The sequence below is a fragment of the Ictidomys tridecemlineatus genome, chromosome 8 (genome assembly GCF_052094955.1).
Source record: "Ictidomys tridecemlineatus isolate mIctTri1 chromosome 8, mIctTri1.hap1, whole genome shotgun sequence".
NCBI lineage: Eukaryota > Metazoa > Chordata > Mammalia > Rodentia > Sciuridae > Ictidomys > Ictidomys tridecemlineatus.
Genome location: NC_135484.1, coordinates 48521413 through 48548366, shown reverse-complemented (window position 1 = coordinate 48548366; position 26954 = coordinate 48521413). Strand labels below are relative to the sequence as shown.

At 34.1% G+C, this 26954-nt stretch overlaps 1 protein-coding gene across 1 annotated transcript; it reads right to left on the bottom strand.

The window, feature by feature from the left end:
- Positions 1–1358: 1358 nt before the first annotated feature.
- Hdac2 (histone deacetylase 2) lies at positions 1359–26804 on the bottom strand. Its single transcript, XM_005337424.4, has 14 exons — positions 26610–26804; positions 18754–18866; positions 17296–17413; positions 15331–15405; positions 14425–14563; positions 12262–12403; positions 9420–9512; positions 9228–9336; positions 6329–6469; positions 6007–6115; positions 5269–5399; positions 4334–4489; positions 2284–2341; positions 1359–1748 (listed from the first exon to the last, which is right to left on the bottom strand). Exons 1-14 carry the CDS (start codon positions 26659–26661, stop codon positions 1718–1720), a joined length of 1467 nt encoding a protein of 488 aa, XP_005337481.1. The 5' UTR covers positions 26662–26804; the 3' UTR covers positions 1359–1717.
- Between the last annotated feature and the right edge of the window lie 150 nt (positions 26805–26954).

Below are 26954 nucleotides of genomic sequence, written 5' to 3'. Positions count from 1 at the left end.
TTTTTTCAAAAAATGATATTATTTGTTATGGTGTCCGTGTATTAATGTTTTATTAAATCACCTGGCTGAAATTTTTTGGGAAACTTCTTGAGACAATAGTTCTATATCATGCTCCTACTTTCCTTTGTCATTAATGTCATAAGGTCTATAGATTCCTAACAAATATGTAGTGAAGCAGTAAAAATATGGATGACAATCATTAACTTCAAAATAATGGCCACCTCTGAAGAGTGGGAAAGAAATTATAAATGATAAAGCAAAGACAGGGCTCAGTCTCTGTATATTAAAGATGTTTTCAAATTCTGCAAACATGGCCAAATTAAAACAGTTGTTTCATTATAAGTCTAGGTGCTTTTATGAATGTCTGAAATAGTTAATGGCTGGCAGAAAAGCATTTCTGACTGTACTACCTTGTAGCATCTGTAATTTTTATCTCAAAAGTTACCTATACCTGGCAAAAAGATTCTACAAGTTTTGGCAAGTTTCTAAAAATGTTTTTATTCTGTGAACACCCTGGTAGTAGAAATGACCCCGTTTGTCTGCTTCCTAGCACTGTCATGTAAACTGTAGGTATTTTTCCTTTATGGTCAGTTGCAGTAATTCCCCAAATCTTAAAGTGAGTATACTATAGTTACTAATGAGAAATCATTTATTTCCTTGATTTGGAAACTTGAGTGTTAGAATAGAATCTTGATGTCATATAAATGCAGTACACACAAAACAAAACCCTAAACAACAATGATAAACAGGTTTTGTTGAATTAGTGGTTCTGGTTTATCTACTTGGTAAACAGTAAAGGGAGATGACCCAAAACACGATAAATTAAAACTCATTATATATAGCTCAACATTAAGTTTACTGTTTCCTTTTTTGATTATAGATAGAAATTATGAATTGAAATGAAAGACTATTTCCAATTTTTGGGACTCTGAAATAGCTCAAAGGTAATTCCTATATCTTAATTATACAGTTTGTATTATGAATTTCAAAGACAAATTCTAACAAGATGTCAATCTTCACTGATACTAAGCTATAAAGAACAAAGTGGTAGCATTTCTATTATAGCTAGAAAAAATTATATTAAATACCTATCTTTTTTTTTCCCCCTACTGGGACTGAATCCAGGGGTGCTTTACCACTGTGCTACATCTCTAATCCTTTTATTTTTTATTTTGAGATAGGGGCTCGCTATGTTTCCAAGATGGCTTTGAAGTTGCCATCCTCCTGCTTCAGCCTCCCAAGAAACTGGGACTTATAGACACACCACTGTTCCAGGCAGTAAATAGCTATCTTGAAAGCTGCAATCATCTTTCACCACTAAAACAAACTTTCATTTTTAATAAACAGACAAAAGGCAATCCAAGTACAATTTTTTAATAAAGATAATTACAAAAGATGGAAAAAATCAGCTCAGAAAGGCCAATTACTTCTTTAATAGATCAGTTTTTGACATAATAACTCACATCAATTTTAAATACTATCACATAAAGCATGGTGGAGAAAAGAAATTTTGCTTCATAATTAGAAAAACTCACAATAAAACTTGCCAAGAAAAACAAAAACAAAACAAAACAAAAAGCCATTTTGAAAATAAATACAGTCCATGCCAAAGTAGTATAAAATGAAGCCAGAAGTCTTCAAAGAGAAAACATTTTTTTTTGTCCCAGTATTTTCTCACTTTTTAAATGGTTTCCTAAAATTGGGGGGACTCTTAAATTCAAGGGTTGCTGAGTTGTTCCGATTTGGCTCTGTTGAAAGAGGTAACATGAAATATACTGATCAGATCCTGTAGGTTCATGTCAACAAACACATCAGCTGATAAAGCCTAAAGAGTAATTAATTAATGCCTTAGTCTTTACAATCTATTCAAAGTTATTCTTCATTTATAGCACAAAATTATGTTACCAATAACACATTCTTTCTGACAAAAATCCTTAATTATGCTTTTACTTATAAATTGTTATTTGAGCCCAATGTTTAAGTTCATCTATTTCACACATACATACACACACACACACACACAACTGTGCAAAAATTTGAGAACCAAGAAAACCACTAGTGCATACATTAAGGTTTACAGCATGTAAAAATCATTTACTTCAGATAAATTACATGCAAACACTGACTTTAGAAATTCATGTACAAGAATAAATTTAGATCATTTCATGCAATTTGATAATGTTCTTATGTTCTAGTCCAGTACTTCGTAAGTATACATATGCCCTCAAATGTTTTTTATTTTTATGATATAATAAAAACTACTAGATAGGGAATATCATTTACCCTTTGGTATCTGTTTTTTCACCACTATTGTCCTTGGATTTATCTTCTTCCTTAACATCTAAAAGCAAAGATGAGAAAAAGATTAAAACCTATTGATGTATATAAAATATATATTTTGTTTTAAAATATACTTTAAAAATATATTTGTTTTAGTTGTACATGTTCACAATGCTTTTATTTTGTTTATTTTTATGTGGTGCTGAGGTTTGAACCCAGTGCCTCACATGTGGTAGGTGAACACTCTGCCACTGAGCCACAACCCCAGCCATAAAATATGCTTTTAAAATATAAAAAACTCATATGCAATCTTGATATTCAAGAACTCAGTAATTAAATAAGCTTTGTGTTTGATGCACTACATGACGGAGGTTTAAGCTGTCAATGCAATACTGGGCCTTTCCCTTTTTCAACTTTTTGTTCTATGGGATCACAGTATTACAGGTGGGGTAGATACTGTGAAAAAGTTCAGCATACAGACATGAATACAGCATTATGGGAGGTAAGAAAGGGTTACTAAATGAGGTGTCCTGAAGAATGAAGATTTTGCATGGACAAGAAAGGAGAAGTTATCTTCAATAGAGAAAAACTTCAAGGACTTTGAGGTAAGAAGGAACTGTTAAGATGGAAGAAGAAACTAAAGACCATTATGGCAGGAATACTGTAAGAACAGGGGAAAAGTTAGACAGAAACAGAGTCTAAATCTCATTACTCTGATCTCTAGTTTTTAACCCTCATTAAATCAATACTGGAAGTTCACAATTTTAAGATAGTATCAAAAGTAATAAAAAGGGATGAAGAAGAAAAGGAATGGCCTTATATTCTAGGGTTAGATCTATAAATCTTTTTTTTATCTTTTACTTTTTTTAAACACACATAATCGGGTTCAATGTGTTATGCATACACATATACAGATGCACTGATAAATTCCAACCTCCTTTTATCCACCTTCCCCAACTCTTCCTAAACTCATTAAATATACATAAGTTTGAAAATTTTTCTGTTAATCTTTCTTTTTTCTATTTTTTGAAGGGTTTTTTTTAACAATTTATAAAGCCCTAAGAGAAGTCTATCAACAAACAACCTGGTTTTAAAAAAGGCATCAAAATCAGCAATAAAAATACTAAGGAGCTGAATATTATCAGATTAATCCACCACTGGGCCCATAAGATATTTAATGTTATTTTCATTTTTAGTTAAAATAGCCATAAAAAACACAAGCACCCTAGTACATTTATTTGGAAGAAAAGTTACAAAAAAGATAAAAGATTTAAAAATGATAAACAAACAAAAAAACACCTAAAAAAAAAAAAAGGAAAAAGATAACATACTAACAATGAAAGAAAACAACTAGCTGGGTGTAGTGGTGTACAACTGTAATCCCAGTGGCTCTGGAGGCTGAGGTACTAAGCGACTGAGTTGAGACTCTGTCTCTAAATAAAATACAAATAGTCTGGAAATGCAGGTAAAAGATAGTAATAGCTTCTTGTTTACAAAATTCAACTACCTAAATCTGACAGCATTCTGAAATATGTTAAAGCATCAGAAAGCAGTATCTCTTCACAGTTCAGTTCACAAATCCTTTTCTATATTTCCTTAGTTTTTGTTTTCTTCAGTTTCTGAACAAAGTCTATTACATGACCATTTTCAAAATGATGAAACTAGTCTGAAGATAATGAAACTTTCTGTTTGACTTCCATTAAATTAGGTAGGTAAAAATCACCTCAGGATTTCAGCTGTTTATACACCACAAATGGAATTACAACCATTTTGTCTTCTTACTCAATTATATAGATCATAGTACAATGTTCACTACTTTCAACCTATGTCATTAAGAGAAGGAAATAAGGTCTCCTGCATTATAAAAGCGAATGTAAATAGCAACATTTGAAAAGCTTTAATCAAAAGATATTTAAGAGTTAAACACACTTTAAATGGGGAAAAAACATTATCTACCTTTCACATCCATCTGATACTTTTGTAGTTGTGATTTCAGGTTCTCATAAAAATGCTCAATCTTAAAAACATACATTTACCAAAAAGTAAACCTGACCTGCTTTTTTGTCCTCTGTTTCCTTCTTGTCTTCTTCAATTCTAGCTTTCTTTGCTCCTTTCTTATGATCAGCCACATTTCTACGCCCTCCTTCCCCTTCATCCTCAGAATCTGAGAATTCTTCATCACAAGCTATTCGCTTGTCTGATGCTCGAACTGACATATAAAAAAGATTTTAATATAATCTGGCAAAAAAAATTCACAATCATTATACCCATACAGATGCACAAAACAGTCACCACATTTAGAAGTATAAAAAATGCTTAAAAATTTTAAGTTTTGAATGGTTTGCTTAATACTAAAAAGTTAGCTTTGATCTATATAGATATAGTTCAAAGAAACATGAGAAACTTTTCAGGATGTCATTTGTTTTTTTTTTTTTAAGGCAAAACTTTGGAGAAACTGTTTTTTAAATAGGACAATGTCTTTACCTAAAAAGCAGCCCTCTTATTTCAGAGATGAAAAATAAAATATTCTAATAATAACAAAAATGTTATTAGATTGTGTATACCGTTAGGCACACCCTTATGCTATAAAATCAAACAAAAAGTACTTCATGTTATCTAACTCATCCTACTTTGAGCAAATGGGGTGTTTTCAATTATTCTCAAATTAAATAAGCGGCTCACTTTTGAAACTTATACTTTTCTTTGGTGACTGGGCTTTAACCCATAGTCCTGAATATGCTAAGCAAGTACTCTGCCAGTGAGCTATATAACCCCAACCACAGGAAACCTTGCAATTATATACATATAGTACTATTAAAAAAAAAAAAAACAAAACACAAAACTACTGATATCCAAACCAGGCTTTGATATATTAGAGAGCTAAATCTATATAAGATTAAAAATGGAGAAAATGTCAATAATATGTGTTCATGAAACAAGCCCTTTAGTGCTATTTTGGTATCATAAAAACCTTTAACATTATCTTACTAGAAATTCTCTTGTCTGGATCTTCTCCATCTTCGTCTCCACTGTCTTCATGAACAGCATCTTCTGGAATAGCTTGCATCTGGACACCAGGTGCATGAGGTAACATGCGCAAATTTTCAAATAAACGCTGTCTAAATTACACACATTGTTATTAGACAAAATTCAAGTCCTTTGAAGTTCCTCTTGCATGCAAATAAAAATATAAGCAAAAATACTCATGTTTTATCTAGCTTAACCAGTGAACTAAAATAATACCAACATTAAGCATCAATACTTTGCATGTATTTAATCTGCACAACTTACCAGTCAGATACTGTTTTATCCCCCATTTCCGTGATGAGGCAACATAAACATAAAGTCAAATGAACCTATGTAATGTCATATGGCTAGTCTTTGGTAAAGAGGAACCAATACCTGTGTACTACTATGTCTCTTGAACACTATATGGAGATAAAGATTTGAGAAAACGTGTCTGATAATAATGTAAATCAAACTTAGAGTGCCCCCTGCAATGTTAAAATGTATTTCAATTAAAAAATGATGAAATATTTTTATCTATGAAGCTCATACCTTTCCATCAAATTAAGAAATTAAATCAGTAATCTTGAGGTTTCAAACCCTTTTCAAGTTAAAAAAGGAAATGTCTAATGTATAAATTAAAATAAATCCATTCTAATTATTCTTCCAAAGCTTTTGTCAAGATGAAATTTTTAGCAAAATGATTCAAAGATTTCTTACTTTATCTTTTCCATATATTCTGGAGTATTCTGGTTTGTCATGTTTGAAGGACTAATATGCAGTTTGAAGTCGGGTCCAAAATATTCAAAGTAATCATTATATGGCAGCTCTATTAAAAACAATGAAATAAAGTTACATAATTAAAAGTTCAGTTTCCTTACAAAAATCATACGTAGAATAAAGATACAGGTATTTCCATAGAAAATGTTCAAAAGCGAACGTAAAGTGAATGCTATCTTATTTATATAATTTTGTAATATAATCATTCATTTATTTGTATTGACAGTCCATACAATACATATCCTGCAGTATGAATACTTACCATTGGGAATCTCACAATCAAGGGCAACTGCGGTCTCATATGTCCAGCATCGGGCAACGTTGCGGATTGTGTATCCTCCTCCCCCAAGCATCAGTAATGGTAAGTTAAAAGTTTTTACAACTTCTACACATTTAGCATGACCTAAGACAAAAAAGATTTGGGTAATAACAAAATCCACCTACTCTAACAGTTTGAAAAATGAACCTTACAACAGTAGTAAATGCAAACAAAATTTTGCTTAACCAAAATGAGTTGAATTTAAATACTTTAAAAATGAAGAATAAAAATTTGAGAAATTTCTAGTCTAAAACTCCTTGCTAATCACTTTCCTTACACATAATAATAAATGAGGGTATCTTTAGTAAATGTCTGTGATAAAAAAGTCAAATATGTACTGGGCAGTTTGACACATGTCTATACGGCCAAGTGACTTGGGAAGCTGAGGCAAGAGGACTACAAGTTCAAGGCCAGCTTGGGCAACTCAATCAGATCCTGTTTAAAATAAAAAGGGCTGGGTATATAACTCAGAGGTAGCATACTCCTGGGTTTCATCCCTAGTATAGGGGGTAGGGGGAGGAGATAAGATTTTTAAAACACAAATATGTTCATTTGTGGTTATATGGGGGAGGGGGAAATCAGGCTATAATAAAACATTATATACAATCCAAATTGACTTTGTTTTGGGTACCAGGGACTGAACTCGGGGGCACTCGGCCACCAAGGCACATCCCCAGCCCTATTTTGTATTTCATTTAGAGACAGGGTCTCAAATGAGTTTGCTTGGCGCCTTGCCTTTGCTGAGGTTGGCTTTGCACTTGTGACTCTCGTGCCTCAGCCTCCTAAGCCACTGGGATTACAGACATGTGTGTGTCACCACCCAAGGCTTAAATTGACTTTTGTTTCCACTTTCCCCTGCATATATGTATAGAATATTTGGAAGGTTATAACACAAAGTTTAATCAATGTTTTTTTTTGATAGTGGAAATTTGCATAATTTTCTTAAATAATGAGATTATAAACCTAACATAAAAACTAAATATTTCCTCTGAACAAATATCATGCATAGTTCAATAATTTACAAGTTAAAAGTAACTTCTTTAGGCACATAATCATAAAGTAAGGAAAAAAGTTCCTCAATTATAAAAGAAATCCATGCATTTTGAAGTATATTTGGGAAAATAAGGTACAAAGAAAAATACTAACTACCTAAAACCTCATCATCCAAAAACATTTATTTATAAAGTTTAGTTGGCTGTTCTCTTCAGGTAATTGTAAAACGACTATTTTTATTAAGCATTCTTTAGTAGATATGTTACATGATTCACAAGCCGATCTTAATTGCTACTACAACAAAAAACAAAGGCTTCTTATAATTGGATATTTGGATATCTGGATATTTTTAAAGAGAAAATAAATAGTATAAATGAAGGCAGAAGGGAGATGAACAAGAGGAAACAGAGAAATCAAAATAGATTCTGGAAGTAGAGAAATTTACAATCATATTTAAAACCTGCAATTGCAAATATTCTTATAAGCTTTATACAAATGAAAATGCTATCAGTTGAAATAAAATGTACATTTATTATTTTAAGAGTAACATGCTATGCTTTATTATCAAAGCTTTATTTTAAAGACTTTCTGAAAGTCAATCCAAATTTTAAAAGTATGTATGTTAAAGGGTCTGAAGGCATAGGTCAGTGCTTCTCTGGCATGTGTAAGGCCCTAAGTTATTTGGTCCACAGTACCAAAAACAATAACAACAACAACAACAAAAACCCCATATCGTTCACTTTAGGAAGCACATATCCATTTTGAGGCAACAGATGGTTATTAACACTTTAAATTCCAACAAAATGAAATTGCTGTTATTAAACCATTGTTGACCTACCAAGTACAGTAGCAAGCATAACATCAGGTAAAGTAGTTTTTAATATCTATATTTGATGATTCAATAAAATTTAGGCCAGCAATCATTCTGGAAAAGTTCTATTTGAGAACTCTTCACCACTTATGACAGAATTCAAAGCAGAATATCAACTTGCTACCTTAAACATTCCCATGGGAGAGAAAACTCCAAAATCTCACATGATCTGAATGACATATCATTTGAGTCACATACATTTTAAGAGTCTATTAAATGGACACTAGACATTCATTCCATAATGGCTATTTTGGTCTGGCCTAGATTTAATCATGTTGATTTCAACATTTGATCAAAATTTAATATGGTGTAACATTCCTCCTTTCCCACACACCTTTTCTCAGGAAGCCAGAAGACAAAGCAATCAGGATCTGTATAGGATACTCAGTCCAAATAGGAAGGTAAAAGTGATAGAAAACTTGATGTATCTGAACATATGAAGATATTTAGACATTGGCTGCCTAATAATGAGTAAAGAGACAACTAAAAAAACCTTAGCAAAACTGAGCTATGAAGGAAATAAAAATCAGATATGGCGAAGATGTTGCTACTGTAACTTGATTATCACAACCAATATTCTAGTATGTAAAAGGGAGATAAGGGAAGAATTCATGTATGATGGGAACAAAGAAGTGAAGAGAGCTAAATCCTCTTTGTTCATAATGGGTAAATCAATATAAAAGGCTAAAATTAAAAATCTAATTAAGTAAGTTATCTGGAAGAAGGTGAAACCAAAATATAATCATCAAAAACACTGGAAATAACTGCTTCAGTTGGAATGGCAGCAAGCCTTTAACTATTCATGCATAAATGATAAAATAAAAAACACTTAATTGAAACAAGGTTAATTGAAGTCATATATACACCCCAGATAAGAAGCACCCATTTTGGTGTTAAAATGTCAGGTGAAAAGTAAAATGGGAACTTCTATGGAACGAGAAATTTTTTGAGGGGAATACGCTTATCTAAATTTCTTACCTTTGACTGTTAGATTGAAGCAACCAAGCCTATCACCAGACAATGAGTCTGCACCACACTGTAATACCACAGCACTTGGCTGATACATCTCCATCACTTTTGAGATAATCTATATACAGAATAAACAAATATTAACACATCTCTAATAATACTTAAAATTCCATTTCAATTTTGAAAATAATTAATACTTACAGGCTTAAATATTTGCCCATATGACTCATCATCTATACCATCTCTCATTGGAAAATTGACAGCATAGTATTTGCCTTTTCCAGCACCAATATCCTAAGACACATAAATAGATCTTAGAGACTATTCATAATAAAAAGCTTGACAAACTTGTTTATAATATTTGTAAGATTAAAAGACCAAGTAAAAAAAAACCCATTTTTGAATTCATATTACAAGTTGAGATAGATCTTAGAGACTATTTCATAATAATAAGCTTGACACACTTGTTTATAATATTTGTAAGATTAAAAGACCACGTAAAAAAACCCATTTTTGAATTCATATTACAAGTTGAGATAGTAGATCTTAGAGACTATTTCATAATAATAAGCTTGACACACTTGTTTATAATATTTGTAAGATTAAAAGACCAAGTAAAAAAACCCAATTTTGAATTCATATTACAAGTTGAGATAGGAACGATGTAAATTGAGAAAATAATAGTAACGAATAAAAATGTGCATGCCCCAATATTTACAGATTACTCATAAATTTTATGTTAAAGAACTCTTTCAATTAATCTGTAATGAAAGAAATTTTTAGTTAAAGGCACTATTAAGTTACATTACTAATATTAACCTAAGAACTTCATCATAAACAGAATAAATATGATGAGGAAGCAAAATTTAAATGCATGGAAAATACACACTCTGAGGACAACTGTCTATTAAGGCAGAATTCTGTTTATGATTAACACCTAGTATAAATTTACTTATGATGAAAGAAAGGGCCAGACTTTCTTGAAATTTTCACAGAAGTACACTAAAATATCACATCTGTTCTTTAGACATGAAATAAATTTTATTTTTACTTGTGTTAGTACTGCTCCAAACATTAATACCTCCTCAAACATTATACCTTCTCCTCAGGAAGAGCTGGTCTCATGCCATACACATATGTATCTGTGTATGTATGTATCTGTGTATGTATGTGTGTATGCACACATTTAGAAAAGATAGCATTCAGAGACATTTCTACAAAAGAGTGTTTTAATTGCAACACCAAAATATTGGGGATAATTAATTATTATGCATTTTAATCATATCTCTAGACGTATGAATTTGAGGCCAGGTGTTTAGCCCAGTAGCAGAGTGCTTGTATAACACATGCAGGGACCTGATTTGATCCCAGCACTACACACAAAAGTATGAATCCTTAGGATTACTAACATGTACACAAGTTCTTCCCCAATTTCTCATAGAATGATCTTAGCTCAAATTCATTTTAACAAAAGCACAGATTACATATCCCCAAACTCCTTCCAAGGTGAAACAATATATTTACTTTGACTCAAAGATTTCAGGGTAAAGTTGGTCAGCACATCTCACCCTAACTAAAAGGCTGGCAACTCAAAAGAGCTGCTACCCTCAATGAACCAAGCTTTGTCTCTAGCCTTTCTTATTCTATAATTGCTATTTATCACACCTCTATTTCTTTCTTCCATCTAGATTTTTCTCATTAAAGCAAGAAGAATTTTAACAATGGGAAGCTCACAGGCAGAGAAAGGAAATGTTTATTAAACTAATACCCAAAGATACACATGATATTTCATAGAAAGTCCGCAGCTACACATAAAAGATTACACTGCAAAAACACTATCTTATTCTTTCAACTTAAAGCATAAAGGGTTTTTGCTTGTCAACCACCAGGATCCAATGGTTGCAGACAACCATGTTCTACTGGTTTAGGGTTGTAGTTCTCAAACATTGAGGAGAATTACCCAAGAGTTTCTAGGGACCACGAATGTGTACTTCTAATAGAGTCCCAGATATTGTTTGTTTAAACCCATTATTTTCTATTCCCTAAATATGAACACCTATAAAGACCTAAATTGAGTAATTTTATTGGTGATCCCATATGATGGGACATTATGGGTTTAAGGACCATTCTTTGAGATAAAATCAAGTAGGAAAGAAAGAAGCTGAAGGAACTAGAGAAACAAGGAGTTGAAATTATAAATCTAAAAATTTAAAAGTCAAATAATTTAAACTCAAACTAAATATCTGAACTCCTGTTCATTTTTAAGTTAGAAAAGATTTTATGATAACATCCTATCTCCTACCCAACAAGCTTACTGAAATAGTGCCATCTTGTGGCCAAATAAAGAAAAAGCACACATGTAAAAAATAAGGCTTAATTTTGGTTGCTAAAATGAATGACAAATGGGGGGATGGGGGACACGGATCTTACACAAAATAGTTCAGAGTTACTGTTCAATACCATGCTAAGCTAATCTCCCACATAATCCATACTGAATTGAAAACAGCCATTAAATTTCTGAATAAACACCAACATGCAAGTAGTATGGTTCAAGAAAACCTCTAATAAAGCTTAAAAAAAAAAAGTTTGTAGAAATGGAATTTGACAGTGATTTTCACATTTATTAGATGCAGGAGTATCAGACGAAAAAAGCATAATAGAAATAAATGTACTTAATGTAATAAACAAGGAGTACTAATGTACTATAAAAGCTTTTACAGTCAATAGAAATGTAGATGACCACAGGGTAACTTTGAAGATTCAAACTAAGCAGCAAGAAACGTGCTTTGTGCCCATACTTTGTGAATGTTCAAAAATAATTATTCAATCATAGAAGAGGGCAAAGAAAAAGGTTGTCTTAAACTCTCACTAAATCTTTGCTTATAGCCAAAAAAAGTGAATTCTAGCAGACATTACAACATATAAAGTGATTTAATTCTACATATAAGCTTCATATTAATGACTCAGGAAAAACATTAGTTCAAGTATAAGATTACTAACCTCCTAGGTTACTCATATTTATTCAGACAGAATTTGGTCTTACCCTCAAGTCTCCTGTGCCAGGAAAGTATTCCCCATACTTATGGAATGAAACAGTCATTACACGATCTGTTGTATAAAAAGCTTCTTCAACACCATCACCATGATGGATATCTATATCAATATATAAGACTCTCTGATGATACCTGAAAACAAGGCCATATTTATGTTATTATTATTATTATGATTCTAAGGTGAAAAGAATTACCAGAAACTCAGGAAACTATAATTTCAGCTCTTGCATTCCAGAATGTTTAACCCTTTTCTTACTTTTCCTCCAGCCTAGAAGATCATTCAAAGATCTAAAGTTAGTTTGAACCTTATACCTTTAAATCTCCCATTTGGGCCCAATTTAAGTGAAAAAGTATTTTTACTTGAGAAACTTGTCCTATTCTACATGCTTTAAAAATAGCACATATTTCTATATATTAATATTTATAAAACAGCACATATTCTATATATTCTATATTAAAGACAATACCATACAAGATTGTTACTTCAATTAAAATACCTCTATAGTAAATCTTCAGCATTATAAATAAAGGTCAGCAAACTGTGTGTATAAGACAAATCTGGGCAACTGGTTTATTTAATAGCTTTGAGCTAATAGTAAATGTTTTACTTTTTTAAATTGTTAAAAAACAGAAGTTGAAACAAAAATATTTTTGACATGTGAAAACTAAGACATTCTTTTTGTGTCCATTAAAAAAGTTGTACTGAAACATGGCCATGATCATATTTATGTTTTGTCTATGACTTCTTTTGTCTTGTAACTGCAGTGCTGAACAGTTCTGACAGAGGCCATATATAGGACTTTTATCACTTCACACTGATGTTTTAGAGCACTACCAATTGCAGTGATGCAGTTTTAACTCAAATATATTTTAGGAGCCATCATATCACCATTATCATGACATTTTATTTATTACCACTGCCTACCCATGACAGAAAAAGAAAAGGGTAAACTACTTCCAATGTTATCATTTTGAATACAGTGATATGTAGATTATTTTGTTTTGCATTAGATGAGGTACTCATGATACTCTCAACTCACAGAATATCAACATTCAGAAAACTCAGAAAATTTGAAAGCAGTATATCTCATCAAAGCAGAAATTCTTCACAAAAATGAAAAAATATAAATGAAGCTGTAGTCAAGGTTAAATTTCCAAATGGCTCATGTGTTAGAAAAGCAAGGAAAACTGTTCACCAATTCAATTAATCAAATAATATTTGAATTTTACTAGGAGGTAGAATTGTATCCAGAAAAATTAAAATTGTTTAAGACTATCAGCCTGTGGTCAAAAACTTGCTCAAAGAGGTGAAAACACTGGAAGGAACATCAATATTAAAAAAAAACTAGGTGAACAATTTCAAATGGTTTGCTTTGGCTCTTGATGAGTCAAGAAGATGTTAACACAGACTCTACTCAGTTATGTTTGATAATTTAAGGAGTCAATACCAAGGTTAAGTGGCTGAAAATTAGCTTCTGTGAATAGTATGCATGTTGTAACTACAAGCAAGAACATTTTCAAAGCTGAGAATATAAATTTTACACAGTATAAAACAGAATCTGCAAAAATGTTATAATTGATAGTAAAAAATGTTATAATTGATATCTAATTTTATTAATCTCCAAATTCCTAAGCACTTTCATTAGTTTCTTTCTCAAACTGTAGTCAAGAATGACTTAAAAAAATATATCCTTCAGCAATTTAGAGAGAATGTTATTATCAATTAGTAGAAAAAGCCCTATCCAGATGTGGAAGCCAGGCTAGACTCACTCAACAGGTAAAAAAAAAAATGCCCTTAACAAGTTTCGAATTTTCAGCCTCAAATTAAAACTTAAAACTATTGGGATATAAAATTCCCAAGGTTATATTACTTTTCATTAGTTGAAGCAGTAACAAATATAAATTGTCAAAACTACTTCTAAAAGGGTACTTAATGGTAGTTTTAGACATTTATACAATGCATTGCTCACTCTAAACACAAGGACTGGATAAATTTTCCTATCCTTCTATCTTTCCTTATTATGAATTTGTAGAAATTCACCATATCAACCTACTATCATTTACTTGATGCTTTTAAAAATTCTTTTAAATTTTGTTGCATTTTAATGAAAACATTTTATCACAGAAAAAATTATCAATGCAAATTAACTTACTTTAGTAATTCAAGGATGGCAAGCACAATATCATTAACATAACAGAACCCTGATGCTTCTGATTTCTTTGCATGATGTAATCCTCCAGCCCAGTTAACAGCCATATCAGTTTGCTGTCGGTTTAGCTTCACAGCCCCAGCTAAAAAGTAGAAAGACATATAAAATAAAAAATTAAGAGACAAAAAAAGCCTATAATTAAGAACATGCTATGTATAAGCAAAAGAGTCTTAAATCATAAGGGATAAGAATCACTGTATAGGACACTAAAAAGAAGTTTCACTTCTGGTGTTTTCCTATAGCCATGACCTGACTAAATGGTATGCGTGGGAGTAACAATGACCATTAGGGGAAAAATGGAAAACTTAAACTTTAACCAAAATTTCAAGTCATTACAATCATACAACATGGGGAATTTGAAGACAATCACAGTTGCTATACTCTAGATTGAAGGAAGTATATGTGGTTAGGCTTAGTTCTAGGTGTAATGCAATCAGGAAGTGACAGATTCATTAGAAGTTGAGGCCCAGTAAGTGATTTTAGGTCACTGGAAGCAGGCCCTTGAAGACCCTGGTCCCTTCCTCTTTCCCATATAGCCAAGAGGTAAATAAGCTTTCTCCCCTTTGGGCTTTGTTACCACAGGCACAAAGCAATAGGGCCAGTCATGAACTGAAACTCCTAAAACTTCAAGCCAAAACAAACCAAAACAAACCTTTCCTTTTTCTAAGTTGATTATCTCAGGTATTTTGTTAAGTGATGGAGGGCTTATTAACACAATATTCTACCATAACCACAGATTCCTTTTTAGTATCAAAATCCACTTCCGTACCAACTTCTGCTGTAAATGAATAACTCAAAGGGTACATAACCATATTTAGATCAATTTTAAATATGAATTGAGACACTTACCAACTGAGCCACCAGTGGAAAGCTGACAAAACTCAAACAGTCCATCAAACACTGGACAATCTTCTCCAACATTGACTATGGAAGAAGAATTTCATTGCATTATTCAAATTAATGAAAGCTCTTACTTATAAAACTTTCCTACAAATACTTTTTTTCATGTAATCATAAAACATACTTTATAGTAGTAATCTAAAATTTATAATTTTAGGACATACTTCATTATTTTACTCAAGGCAATTAAAGTTTTGTGAAATATCATGAATCTGTTCAGAATCATTTGTGAAATATTTCTGCTCTATTAACAAAAAATCCATTATTTTTCAAAACACAAAAGCTCTTTGCTTTTATTTAATTAAAACATAGGCTTACATTTTCGGGGTAGTTCTTAAACATAAAACAATCAAGATTCTAAAAATTAAGTTAATTCTAATTAATTTATGACAACCTTAAAACTTAGGGCACACATAGCATCCATAACTTTTTTTTTTTTTAAAGAGAGAGTGAGAGAGGAGAGAGAGAGAGAGAGAGAGAGAGAGAGAGAGAGAGAGAGAGAGAGAGAGAGAGAGAGAGAATTTTTTAATATTTATTTTTTAGTTCTCGGCGGACACAACATCTTTGTTGGCATGTGGTGCTGAGGATCCAACCCGGGCCGCACGCACGCCAGGCGAGCGCGCTACCGCTTGAGCCACATCCCCAGCCCCGCATCCATAACTTTTGAAATGTTTCTTTTAATGAGTTAACAACAACAAAATGTAACAGTTGGTTGGCTACATCCACGGTTAACCTTGCTCTTGAAAGATGATTAAGAATTAACTAGGTCTGAGAACCAAGATATTGAAGGAAATGGTACGTAAGGTAATTACAGATATACAACATATAATGATATATATTTAGTTCCTTAGTGCTGACAGAATAAAAGGGATAAAGTAGATTCATACAACCCATTCACATTCTACCCATACTTCAAATTATAACCTTTTAAAGAACAAGCATTATAAATAAATTTTAGGGATGGAGATGCAGAGGGATGTAGTTTAGTGTTACACGTGATGCCTGGATTCAATTCCCAAGTACCACCAGGGAAAAAAAAAAAAAAAGAGAATAAATTTTAGTTCATTACTGCTCAGATATAATCATAATTTAACTCACAATTTTATAAATTTTAAATTGGTCCTGATTTAGTCCACGGGTTACCCTTGACTCTAGGTATGAATCTCCATTTGGGAAAAAAAAATCATGAATAATAACGCATCACTTATAGTATCTTATTGAATCATACTAGATAATCTATGGTAGATAGATGTGTGAAGTACTATGACTTTGTGAGACAGCTAGTAACTACACTTAATATAATCATCACTTTAGTCATCAATAAAAACACTGATGAAAATGAACTGCAAAATCAAATTTTTTTCCCCAACACTGTGATCCAACCATCTTAGGATTTTCTGCATTCTATCTTCAAATCAATTTGTTACCAATCTATAACAATAAATTTCTTTGAACTTACAAATGACAACAGTAGTGGAACAAAGGTGAAAACAAAATGTATTAAAATGCAGGTTTACTAAAGCACATAAATAGCAGACAAAAGTTGCTTACCATGGAAAGACTAATGAAAGTATACGTATATATTTTTTGAAGCAAAGGAGTACATTCTCCCTACCAATATCCATTACCTATATCTCAAAGTTACCATGGGAGCAAAATAAAAAGTAAAATACCATCTGAACTGCCATTTGTATAAGTTTGTTTTAAACATAGCTTCAACATTATTGTACTGACTTGTCAAATCAATCAATCAACCATCATAGTAATAATAGTAATATTTTAAATCTCCAGGAAAAAAAAATACCGATTTCTGTAACTTTCTCAAGCTTCTAAAACTCTTCATTTACACACACACACACACACACACACACACACACACACACACACACACACATATTTTACATAAAAACTTACATCTCTGCATTTGCTTACTATACTCAGACATATTATCTGGTCTTATTGACCGTAGAAATTTGATATACTCATCACTGTGATATTTTGTCATTTCCTCAGCAGTGGCTTTATGGGGTCTCTGTAAAGAGAAATAACAGTCAGAACATTAGAATTACAAGTGGTTATATCAAAATTATCAAACAAAATATACAATTTTCTCTAATAGCCTCTTTAAAACAACTATGTCTGCCAGAATAAAACAGATTCCAAAGCTAATCAAAACCATTAATGGGTGCTTTAGGGAACAGTAATCAATACCAAAGCTAATACAAACTCCTTTAGGAGCACTAAATATAGTATGAACTATGAATTAATTACTCCTTTTTTTTAGTAGAAATAGGTCAAACTCATAAAGTCAAATCCATGTTTATAAACCACTTTTCTCATTTTCTACCACCAACTTTGTTCTATGAACACTGATTTTATCAACGAGCTCCCAGAAAGAGACTCATTCTCAACTCTAATTCTTCACTTAAGATCTATCTTTTCCTTTGCTAACTTTCTTCTAAAGAGCTCAGCTGAATATCATATTTCTATAAGGCCTCGACATATCCAAACTGCCTTCTTCATTTAAGGCACCTATTGTATTTGTACTCTGCTGGCTATTAACACAGTTCTTCACATTTATTATATAAATATTTGTAGGATTAATTTCTTGTATAATGCTTTTGTAATAATTCCAGGTCTACTCTTTTCAGTGTAGCAAAGGCAGTTTAACAGCTATTCTAACAGTAAATTTAACATGATCCACCAAGTTGTGCTCTGGAAACAGGAAAGCCTAGGTAGGAATTGTTTTCAAAAATGCTTAAAAAAAGTAAACGAATGGAGAGGGAGGAGGGGGATATTGTGCTAAGCAAAATAAGTCAATCCCCCCAAACCAAAGGCTGAATGTTTTCTCTGATATATGGATGCTAATTCACAATGGGAGTTGGGGGTAGGGAAGAATAGTTACTTTAGATTAGGTAGAGGGAATGAAGGGAGGGAAGGGAGTAAGTGGGTAAGACGGATAGTAGAATGAATCAGAGACCAGTGGGATTCTACATCATATACAACCATAAGAATGAGAAATTATTTTCCATCTATGTATGATATATCAAAGTGCATTCTACTGTCATGTATAACTAATTAGAACACATTAAAAAACTACATTATAAAAAATGCTTTAAAAATGAGGAAAAAGTACATTCTACTGTCATGTATAACTAATTAGAACAAATAAACTACATTATTAAAAAAATGCTTTAAAAACGAGGAAAAAAGGGGTTATTGCCCCCATACTGTTTCCTTTGAGGAATAATAAAAAAGTAGTTTTCTTCCATACCTTTTCTTCTTCTAATTGCTTTCTCCAAAGGGGAAATATGTCTCAAAGTACTAGTTTAAAAAACAAAAAGCTAAATATTTACCAAAATTTGTACTCACATATATTTCCATTTTTCTGTATAAACCATAATTTAACAGCAAGTTATGAGTCATGCGGATTCTATGAGGTTTCATGGGATGTCCCTGTCCATAATAATAATTTCCAATATCACCTAAAATAGAAAAGACACAAATTAAACAATACAGACAATGGAATCTTCATAAATTCTGTGAATTTACGTATGTTCAACAGTAGAAGTTGCTTACTACTTAATAAGATTTATTAAATTAATAATAATCTTAAAATTAGTTTTGCAACTTTCAAACTCTATTAGGAAACTAAGATATTATGTCACTTTTACATGCGGATTATTTCATTATTATATTGTTTGTTTATAAATTAAGAAAAGCATTCAATGGGGGTTGGGATTGTAGTTCAGTGGTAGAGCACTTGCCTACCATGTGGGTTCGTTCGATTCTCAGCACCACATATGAATAAACCAAATCAAAGGCCCATCAACAACTATAAGTAAATAAATAAAGCTTCCCTGATTTTTATTTCCCCCAATATTTTTAGAATTCTCTTGCATATTCAGACACTCAGGATAAATTCTGTAAGTTTTGGGGCATATAATTTAATTTTTTTCAGCAAATATTGCTTCTTGGATGATATACTAGCACCCCAGAAACTCTTAATATTTTTTCATGTATATTTATTTTAAAATATGCAAGTAGCAACAAAAGGATTTTTGTTAGTCAACCAAATTTCAATAAAATTAGTATTTTTAGATAAAGTTCTAGTTTCTTGTAAAAAGCAATAAGAAAGCCTCTAAATACCTACTATTTTTTGAAATATAAAGGGCATTTTTTGTTGTTGTTGTTACTAGGAATTGAACCAAGGGCACTTTAGCACTGAGTTACACCTCCAGTCCTATTTTCTTTTTTATTTAATTGTTTTTTTTTGCAGGGGTTGGGGAAGATGACATGGGACCTGGGATTGAACTCAGGGGCACTCCACTACTGAGCCACATCCTCAGCTCTATTTTATATTTTATTTAGAGACAGGGTTCTCACTGAGTTGCTGCTTGGTGCCTCACCATTGCTGAGACTGGCTTTGAACTAGTGATTCTCATGCCTTAGTTTCCTGGAGCCACTGGAATTATAGGCAAGTGCCACACCCAGATTTTCTTTTTAATTTTGAAACCAAATCTCACTAAGTTACTGAGGCTGGCTTGGAATTTGTGATCCTTCTGCCTGGCATAGGGGAACTTTTTAGGACAGCCTTCATCGAATTATAAGTTATTTTCAGCTCTGATTAATGTTTAAATAAGCAATTCCAAAATTTTGTTTGGATAGTTAAACTGATTTTAATGGCTTAAAGCCTATCATTTCAATATAGGTTTAAATATTAAAAACTAGGATAAAGAATGCTTTGGACTCACTTTTCAGAAAAACCCCAAACTTTTGTACTCTCTATCTTCTTGATAATAGTCCATGATGAACATTCAGTTTTATAAAACCTATACTTTTAATAATCCAATATGTTGGCACCATACCTCTGACCTACTGAACTTCATTTTTGACACAACTCTTCCAACAATTCATATATACACAGCTGTTCAAAGGTGAGGCCAACTTTATAAATATAAGTATCAACAACAAAGCTAAGAAATAATAGAGACAAGTCAAGGAGGACTACGGTGCTATGAAACACTCGTCTGCATTTATCATAACTGAAAGGCTGTGAACTCCAAAACAAAGTAATCAAAATCTGCCATACTGCTCTGTTCTAACCAGTGGCTGTACAAACATTTCTTTCAAAACAGCTTGGTCCCATCAGATTGTTATATATAAAAAGTCAGAGTTACAAAGCATCATGTACCTAAGTTCATGCAAGTAAGATATTTCTAAGTTATCATCACTACCAAAGGAGATAATTAGAAGAATAAAGTCCAATCTTCAGAGAACTTGCACCTATCTCTAAGAATTGCCAAGATGAATTTTGTCTCTAATATTTACCAACATCTTAAAATCAAACACTTTAAATAACAGGCATACAGAGAATCCAATGGAAAGCCAGAAGCTCCAATAATATACAGAAAGATGATGACACTGACAGTTTCCCAGTGTATTTGAAAAACAAAAAAATGATAGCAGTAATTGTCATTTCCTGAGTATTTGTCAGAAGCACTATTCTAAGCACTTTACATGGATTATTTTTTAATCTAGTAAACTAAATTATGATATAGGTAATATTACCATTTCATAATTGCAAAGAAATGGGAGATGCAGGCAAGTAAGGTAACATTACTAAAGTCACAACTAGTTAAGCGGAGGAGCTATCTTCAAATTCTGAAAAGGACAGCTTACAGGAGAATAATGGTACAGCCAATAGAAAGAAATGGTAGGAGAACCAAGTTAACAACTAAAGGATACAACATGGAATATAAACACCAAAATCAAAACTTTAGGTCTTTAAAGAAATGAAGAAAAGAAACTACCTACTTCAGTGTAATTTGTTACTAATAGGGTCCTGAAAATTTTCCAATAAGGTTCTCTGACCCAATTTAGAGACTCTAATCCTACCAAGAATACACACAGTTTAAATGTCAAGTTACAAATACTGTTTCATCAAGAATTCCTCCAAAATATAAGGGAGTTATGAAAGAACCAGTTCTAACTTTTTCATGCTGAATGCCACACCTCAATTACCAAGATGGCTGTTTTATAAACATCTAATTCTTAAAAAAAGATAAAATGTCTTTTCCAAGTTTCATCAATAGCAGTACATTAATTCAGGTTAAGCTTTAGATTGCAAATGAGTTAAAAATAACTAAAGATTTTTAGATAATTTTTGGACTCAGGACTGTGAAATGTGCCTCCACTCCTGAAAGTAACCGACTGAAAAAAAAAAACAAGATGGGAGTAGGGGGTGCAGAGAGCAACAACAACAACAACAACAACAACAACAACAACAAAAAAGCTATTGTATTATTTTTGTCTGCTCCGCAATACTTAGTCCACTATCAGGCTTAGCACAACTGGTCCCTCCTCCTTGAAACACCTTGATTCTGTGTTTCCAAAATACCATTTTCTGATTTTATTCCTACTTCAGGTCCATGCTTCCACAAACTTTTAAATACCAGGATTTTCTCAAGTTCTCTCTTTCATTTAACAAATCAAGAGCCTACTATATGCCAGGCAGGCACTGTTCAGAAACCTGGGTACATGAGTGAATGAGTTCTGCCCTAAATCTCTGAAGAATGAGCTCTGGGTCCTTTTGTCTACCTACACTGTCTCTTTCAAAGCCTCAATATTTTACAAGCTATCAAATGCAAAATTTCTACAACTAGTCTCTCCCCTCTGGGTTCCAGGCTATTTTCATGTGAAATAAATACAGATCTCAAAACATAAGATGTTCAAAATAAAGCCCTGGATTAGTCTTCCCAATATCTCAATTAGTGGTACCAAGACCCACCTAACTGCTCTATCCAGAAATTTAGGAGCTATCCTTTACTCTTTACCACCATTTCCCTAGCTCCAGCCCTATTTCCAATCCATCAATAAGCTCTATTAGTTTTACTGTCCAAACTCTCAGATATCACTATATTTTATGTGGACCAACATGTATTCAATTCTTGCTTCTAGCCTACCATCTACCCATTAGGGGTATGCTCTCTACTTAAAAAACTTCAAGAGCTCCCACTCACTCCTTGAATAAAAGTCAAAAAATCTCTTACCACAAAGTCTTCTCTGGCCATTTACTGCCTAGCCCTGCACCCCATAATTCCCCATGACTTCTTGCCTGTTTTCTCCTTGATATGCCAAGCTCTAATCGAAGGAGAAACTCTGGCCCACTGTCTTCCTTTAGGTCTTTCCCGGTCTGAACAATTACTCTATCAAAGGTCTCCTTTATTACTAAGATGTAGACTTTTATCTTCCTCTTAACATATAATCATTTCCCCACCAACTATTAAGGATTTATCACCATCAAAAGTTTTTATTAAGAAAAAGACATAATTACTCATTTTTGTTATTGTTGCAGAAGAAACTGCAAAAAGAAAAAGTCTTCAGATTCCAGGTGCTAATCTTTTGGACATTGTAATTAGAGTCAATGTAGAAATATAAAGTGGTAGACTGATGGAATACTACTATTTTCATCTATAAAACCGACAAAATACCTATCCATAACTCACAATGGATATAAGAATTTAAAGCTTATATTACAATGGGGAAACACAAAATTAAAGCCATAGAAGCAACAGGAAGAAAAAAAGTAATAATTTGCTGATGAAGTGAAAACTGAAGGAAGTGAGGAAGAAAGGAATTTGGGGAAAGAAGATTCAAGCCTAGAAAATCTCAAAAAGTTCTAACTATATTTAATAACTGTGCAATTAATAGAATTTATGACCTACTACTATAGTCCATTCAGCATTTTTGCCCTCAAGAAACAATTATCCATTTTATAGAAAATAAAGATTTGTAGCACAGCTAAGACCCTATGCAGCTATATTAAAGGCAATCTAGTAAAACATTGGCAGGGGTTTTAAGTAAAAATGTCAGAAAATCCCTGGCAACAGCTGGCTGCCTAGTAGAAGTCCTCTGCTAGAGTAAATCAGGAGTACACTGGGAGGTATGATCTTTGTAATTGTTATAGTCTATCTTTGTATAGTGTTGAGTGCTTTTCTCTGAATCATCTGTTTCCAAACATTTTGATTATGCACCCCCATAAGAGGAAAAAAATAAAAGCACAAAGCAATTTGTGCTTAATTATATAAATTATATAAGTATCAATCCTACTACACTGCATACAACATAAAACACTAAATGTGATAGGCCTTAAGCTTAATTCAAAACAAAATACAGTTAACATTCCTAAAGTATTAAAAATACATTACAATTAGAACCCAGCATAGTTTCATTTGCCAATTACATTTAAATAGATGAAAATCACATCATTTTAAGGTCAGAAGGGATTTTAGTGACTATCTAATTAGTGACATGTCATTTTGCAAATTATCAATATAGTGTAAAAGATGACTAAAGTTTAGAAATGTGCCCTTGGAAACTCTGAAGGCATGAGTCAATATCCAGAGTATGAACTCTTTACTTTTGTTCAAAGATCTATCATCCACAAATACCTGAAGGTTCACTTGGGACCAGCATTTCAGTGATTTAAAGAGTACAATACTGAAGACTATAAATCATGGAGAGAATACATCTACTTTTATAAGTCCCTTTTATTGAAAAGCACAAAGTCTTAATTCTCCAAGTTGCCAAGAGGCTCAGAGTGTACTTACCAGCCCCAGAAAGCCAATAGTTCTATTCCCACATTCTATACATAACCTATAGTTACAGAACTTACTACATCACTCCTTTCTTCTTCTTCCTTTATCAACAAGTTAAAACCAATTAATCTGGGATACAAGATTATTCAGACCCTATTACTACTGATACTACCTATTCTCAGTCCAATCATCTTTACCTGAAAGTATAATACTTTGATATAAAAACCTCTTGCATCTTTTTCAAAATTAAAAAAAAAATTATGGCTACTTTTATAATCCAAGAAAGCAGGGTTTTTGGGTAGTGAACATAGTTTAGTATGCTATCACACATTAATTAGCACGATTACACCTATTCAATTGAATAATAATAATTGTTAGCTCCCCTCAAACCTCAACATTCCAAGTGTAAACAACTAAAAAGCCAATTAAAAAAAATAAGTCAAAGAAGTACCAAAGATAGGAAATAGATAACCCACCAGAGATTTCCAAATTGTTAGTGATACATCTGGCTACTGACCATCAGGGAAAGTCGTTGATGGGGCTAACATACTGATTCAACTATGATCACAAAACATTTAAAGTATCTGCACTCTGTTCATTGGCCTGCATCCTATTCCTGGAACCAGTGCCTGTTCACTCTCCCTCAATAAAGGCTCACCACACATGGGAGCAGGAAGAAATAGCTACAGAGAAAACTGCTACTCAGGTATACCTCCTAGTTCTGCAATTCAAACTTCATAGCAAGTTACAAGCAATTTACCCCATCAGAGCCTATCACTGCCAACAGTAACTGGCATTCAAAAAAAAAAAAAAGCCTGAGTACTAATTTCCCCATTTTGTTAAACCTCTTTTCTTTACACCAAGCTTTAATAAAAACAAATCTCTAAACCTTAGAAACAATGTAAATTTAAAAACTTAAGTTACATATAGGTTATTTCCTTTCCAATTTGATCAGGGGACTGCAGGCAAAGGTTTGCCATTAATCCAAAACATGCAATGAAATGCATGTTAAAAACTGACATGGTCTCCCATTTCTACACCTCTACACTGACCTCTACATTGGTATGATTTCAAATCAATTTAACACACATATATGGCCTTTTCAAAAAATATTTTCTACAACAGGGTTGTAAGATTTTAGTTTTTCCAATAAGTGACACAGTGGCTTGAAAATAGGCATAAGATTATCATTGCCAAACGAAGAGATGGTATGACCATTTTTAAGTTAAAGTTAGGCCTAATCCTCTAGGGTCTACCCATTTCTCTTTTATGTGTGATCCCAATACACCAAATGACAGAAAGACCTCCAAAATTTGTATTGCTTTGTAAAATCAGACAGGATTATCAGGTCATTAAGGCAAGCTAGCTTCTTTGTTGAGTTTCCTTACTCCACCTTTCAAGGGTAATCTATTAGTCCTATAAAATTTGTGAAACAGATTACTACTCCACTTAGTATATAACTAAAGCTGATATAGGAAACAGGTTTCACAAATTTAATTTCAGAAATTTAAATTTCAGTGCTCACACTCCAACTGAGAACCCTCAAAATTAAAATTATCTGACTGCTATAATTCACTGTATTTTGAGTTCAAGCTTACCTGATTAGACTATTTAGTTCTGCACACTACTTCTCAAAAGTTTTCCTACACCAGGATTTCCACCACCTTGCCTAAGCTCTCCCAAACCTACAGAGCAGGGTATATATTTCCTGATCGAACAAAGAAGTGGGTGGTAACCACCTCCCATAGAGGCAAGCCAGGACCCTTCGAGTCAGATCTACCACACTAGCAGAAACCGCTCCAGGTTTCCCTACCACTGTCTCTTACTTCACTTGGGGACTACCTACCTCAAACTCGAAAACCTAATTGTTACCGAGGAAGTGCAGCCCTTTCATTTGAATCCTGAGAAAGTGGCGCTCAAAGAACGAGGAGAACAAAGGGTAGGGATGGAAAACACGGGTGTGAGGGCGCCACTCGCCGGAGTTGGGCCCCCCACCCTCAGTAACTCCTCTCCAGCACCGACCGGTGGCGGTGACCAGGGTGAGGCTGGAAGGGTGAAAGACGATGCTGGGCAGACAGAAAGCTGGGGAAGTGCTCGGAGCCGGGGAGCTAGGGGGTTAGGGGGAGGGGAGAGGTACCAAGGGGCGGAGCTCTCCCGGCCACCGGGCTTTGTGTAGTCGCGGCTGGGGCTGAAATTTTGAGTCTATGGATAAGGATCGGGTACAGGAGGCCGAAGAGGACTCCCAAACCTGCCCTGCGCTGGAGGCGGCCGGAGAGGTGCGAGGGCAGGCCGTCTTCTCCCCGCGACCACGAAGCCCTGGTAGGCCGACGCCAACCCCGCGGTCGGCCGCTGCGGGCCGGCTTACAACACCGCCGCAGGGAAAGGCGGCGGCAGGCCAGGCGCCCCTATTCCCGCCCGCAGGATCCCAGCAGCGGCTCCGGGAGGGGGATCTCCCACTGACCAAGTCGGGTGGGGAACGGGTTAAGATGCGGCCAAGCGTCGGTCCCTCCTCCTTCCCACCCCTCAGCACCGGCACCCACTCGCGACGGCAGCCGCGGGGTCCCGCGCGGCTCCAGGCCAGTCGCCTCTGCCCTGCCCGCCCACCCTGCCGCTCGCCCGGACTCTCACCGTCGTAGTAGTAGCAGACTTTCTTCTTGCCGCCTCCTTGACTGTACGCCATGGGCTCCCGGGCCACCGCAGCCTCTGGGCTCCGGCTCCTCCTCCTGCTGCTGCTGCTGCTGTTGCCGCCGCTCGGCGGGGAGAAAAGGGCTGGGGGGCGGGCGGGGGTGGCAATCCCGCGGGGAAGGGCAGGTCGGAGGGAGGAGAGGAGGGGCGCCGGGAGGGTTCGGTACCGCCCGGCCTAGGGGCCGAGAGAGCGGAGAGGGGGGTGGCAGCAGCGCCAACTCGCGACACTGGGGAGGGGGAGGGGGCCGCCAAACCACCTCTGGAGGCCGAGGGGAGGCGGGATGCGTC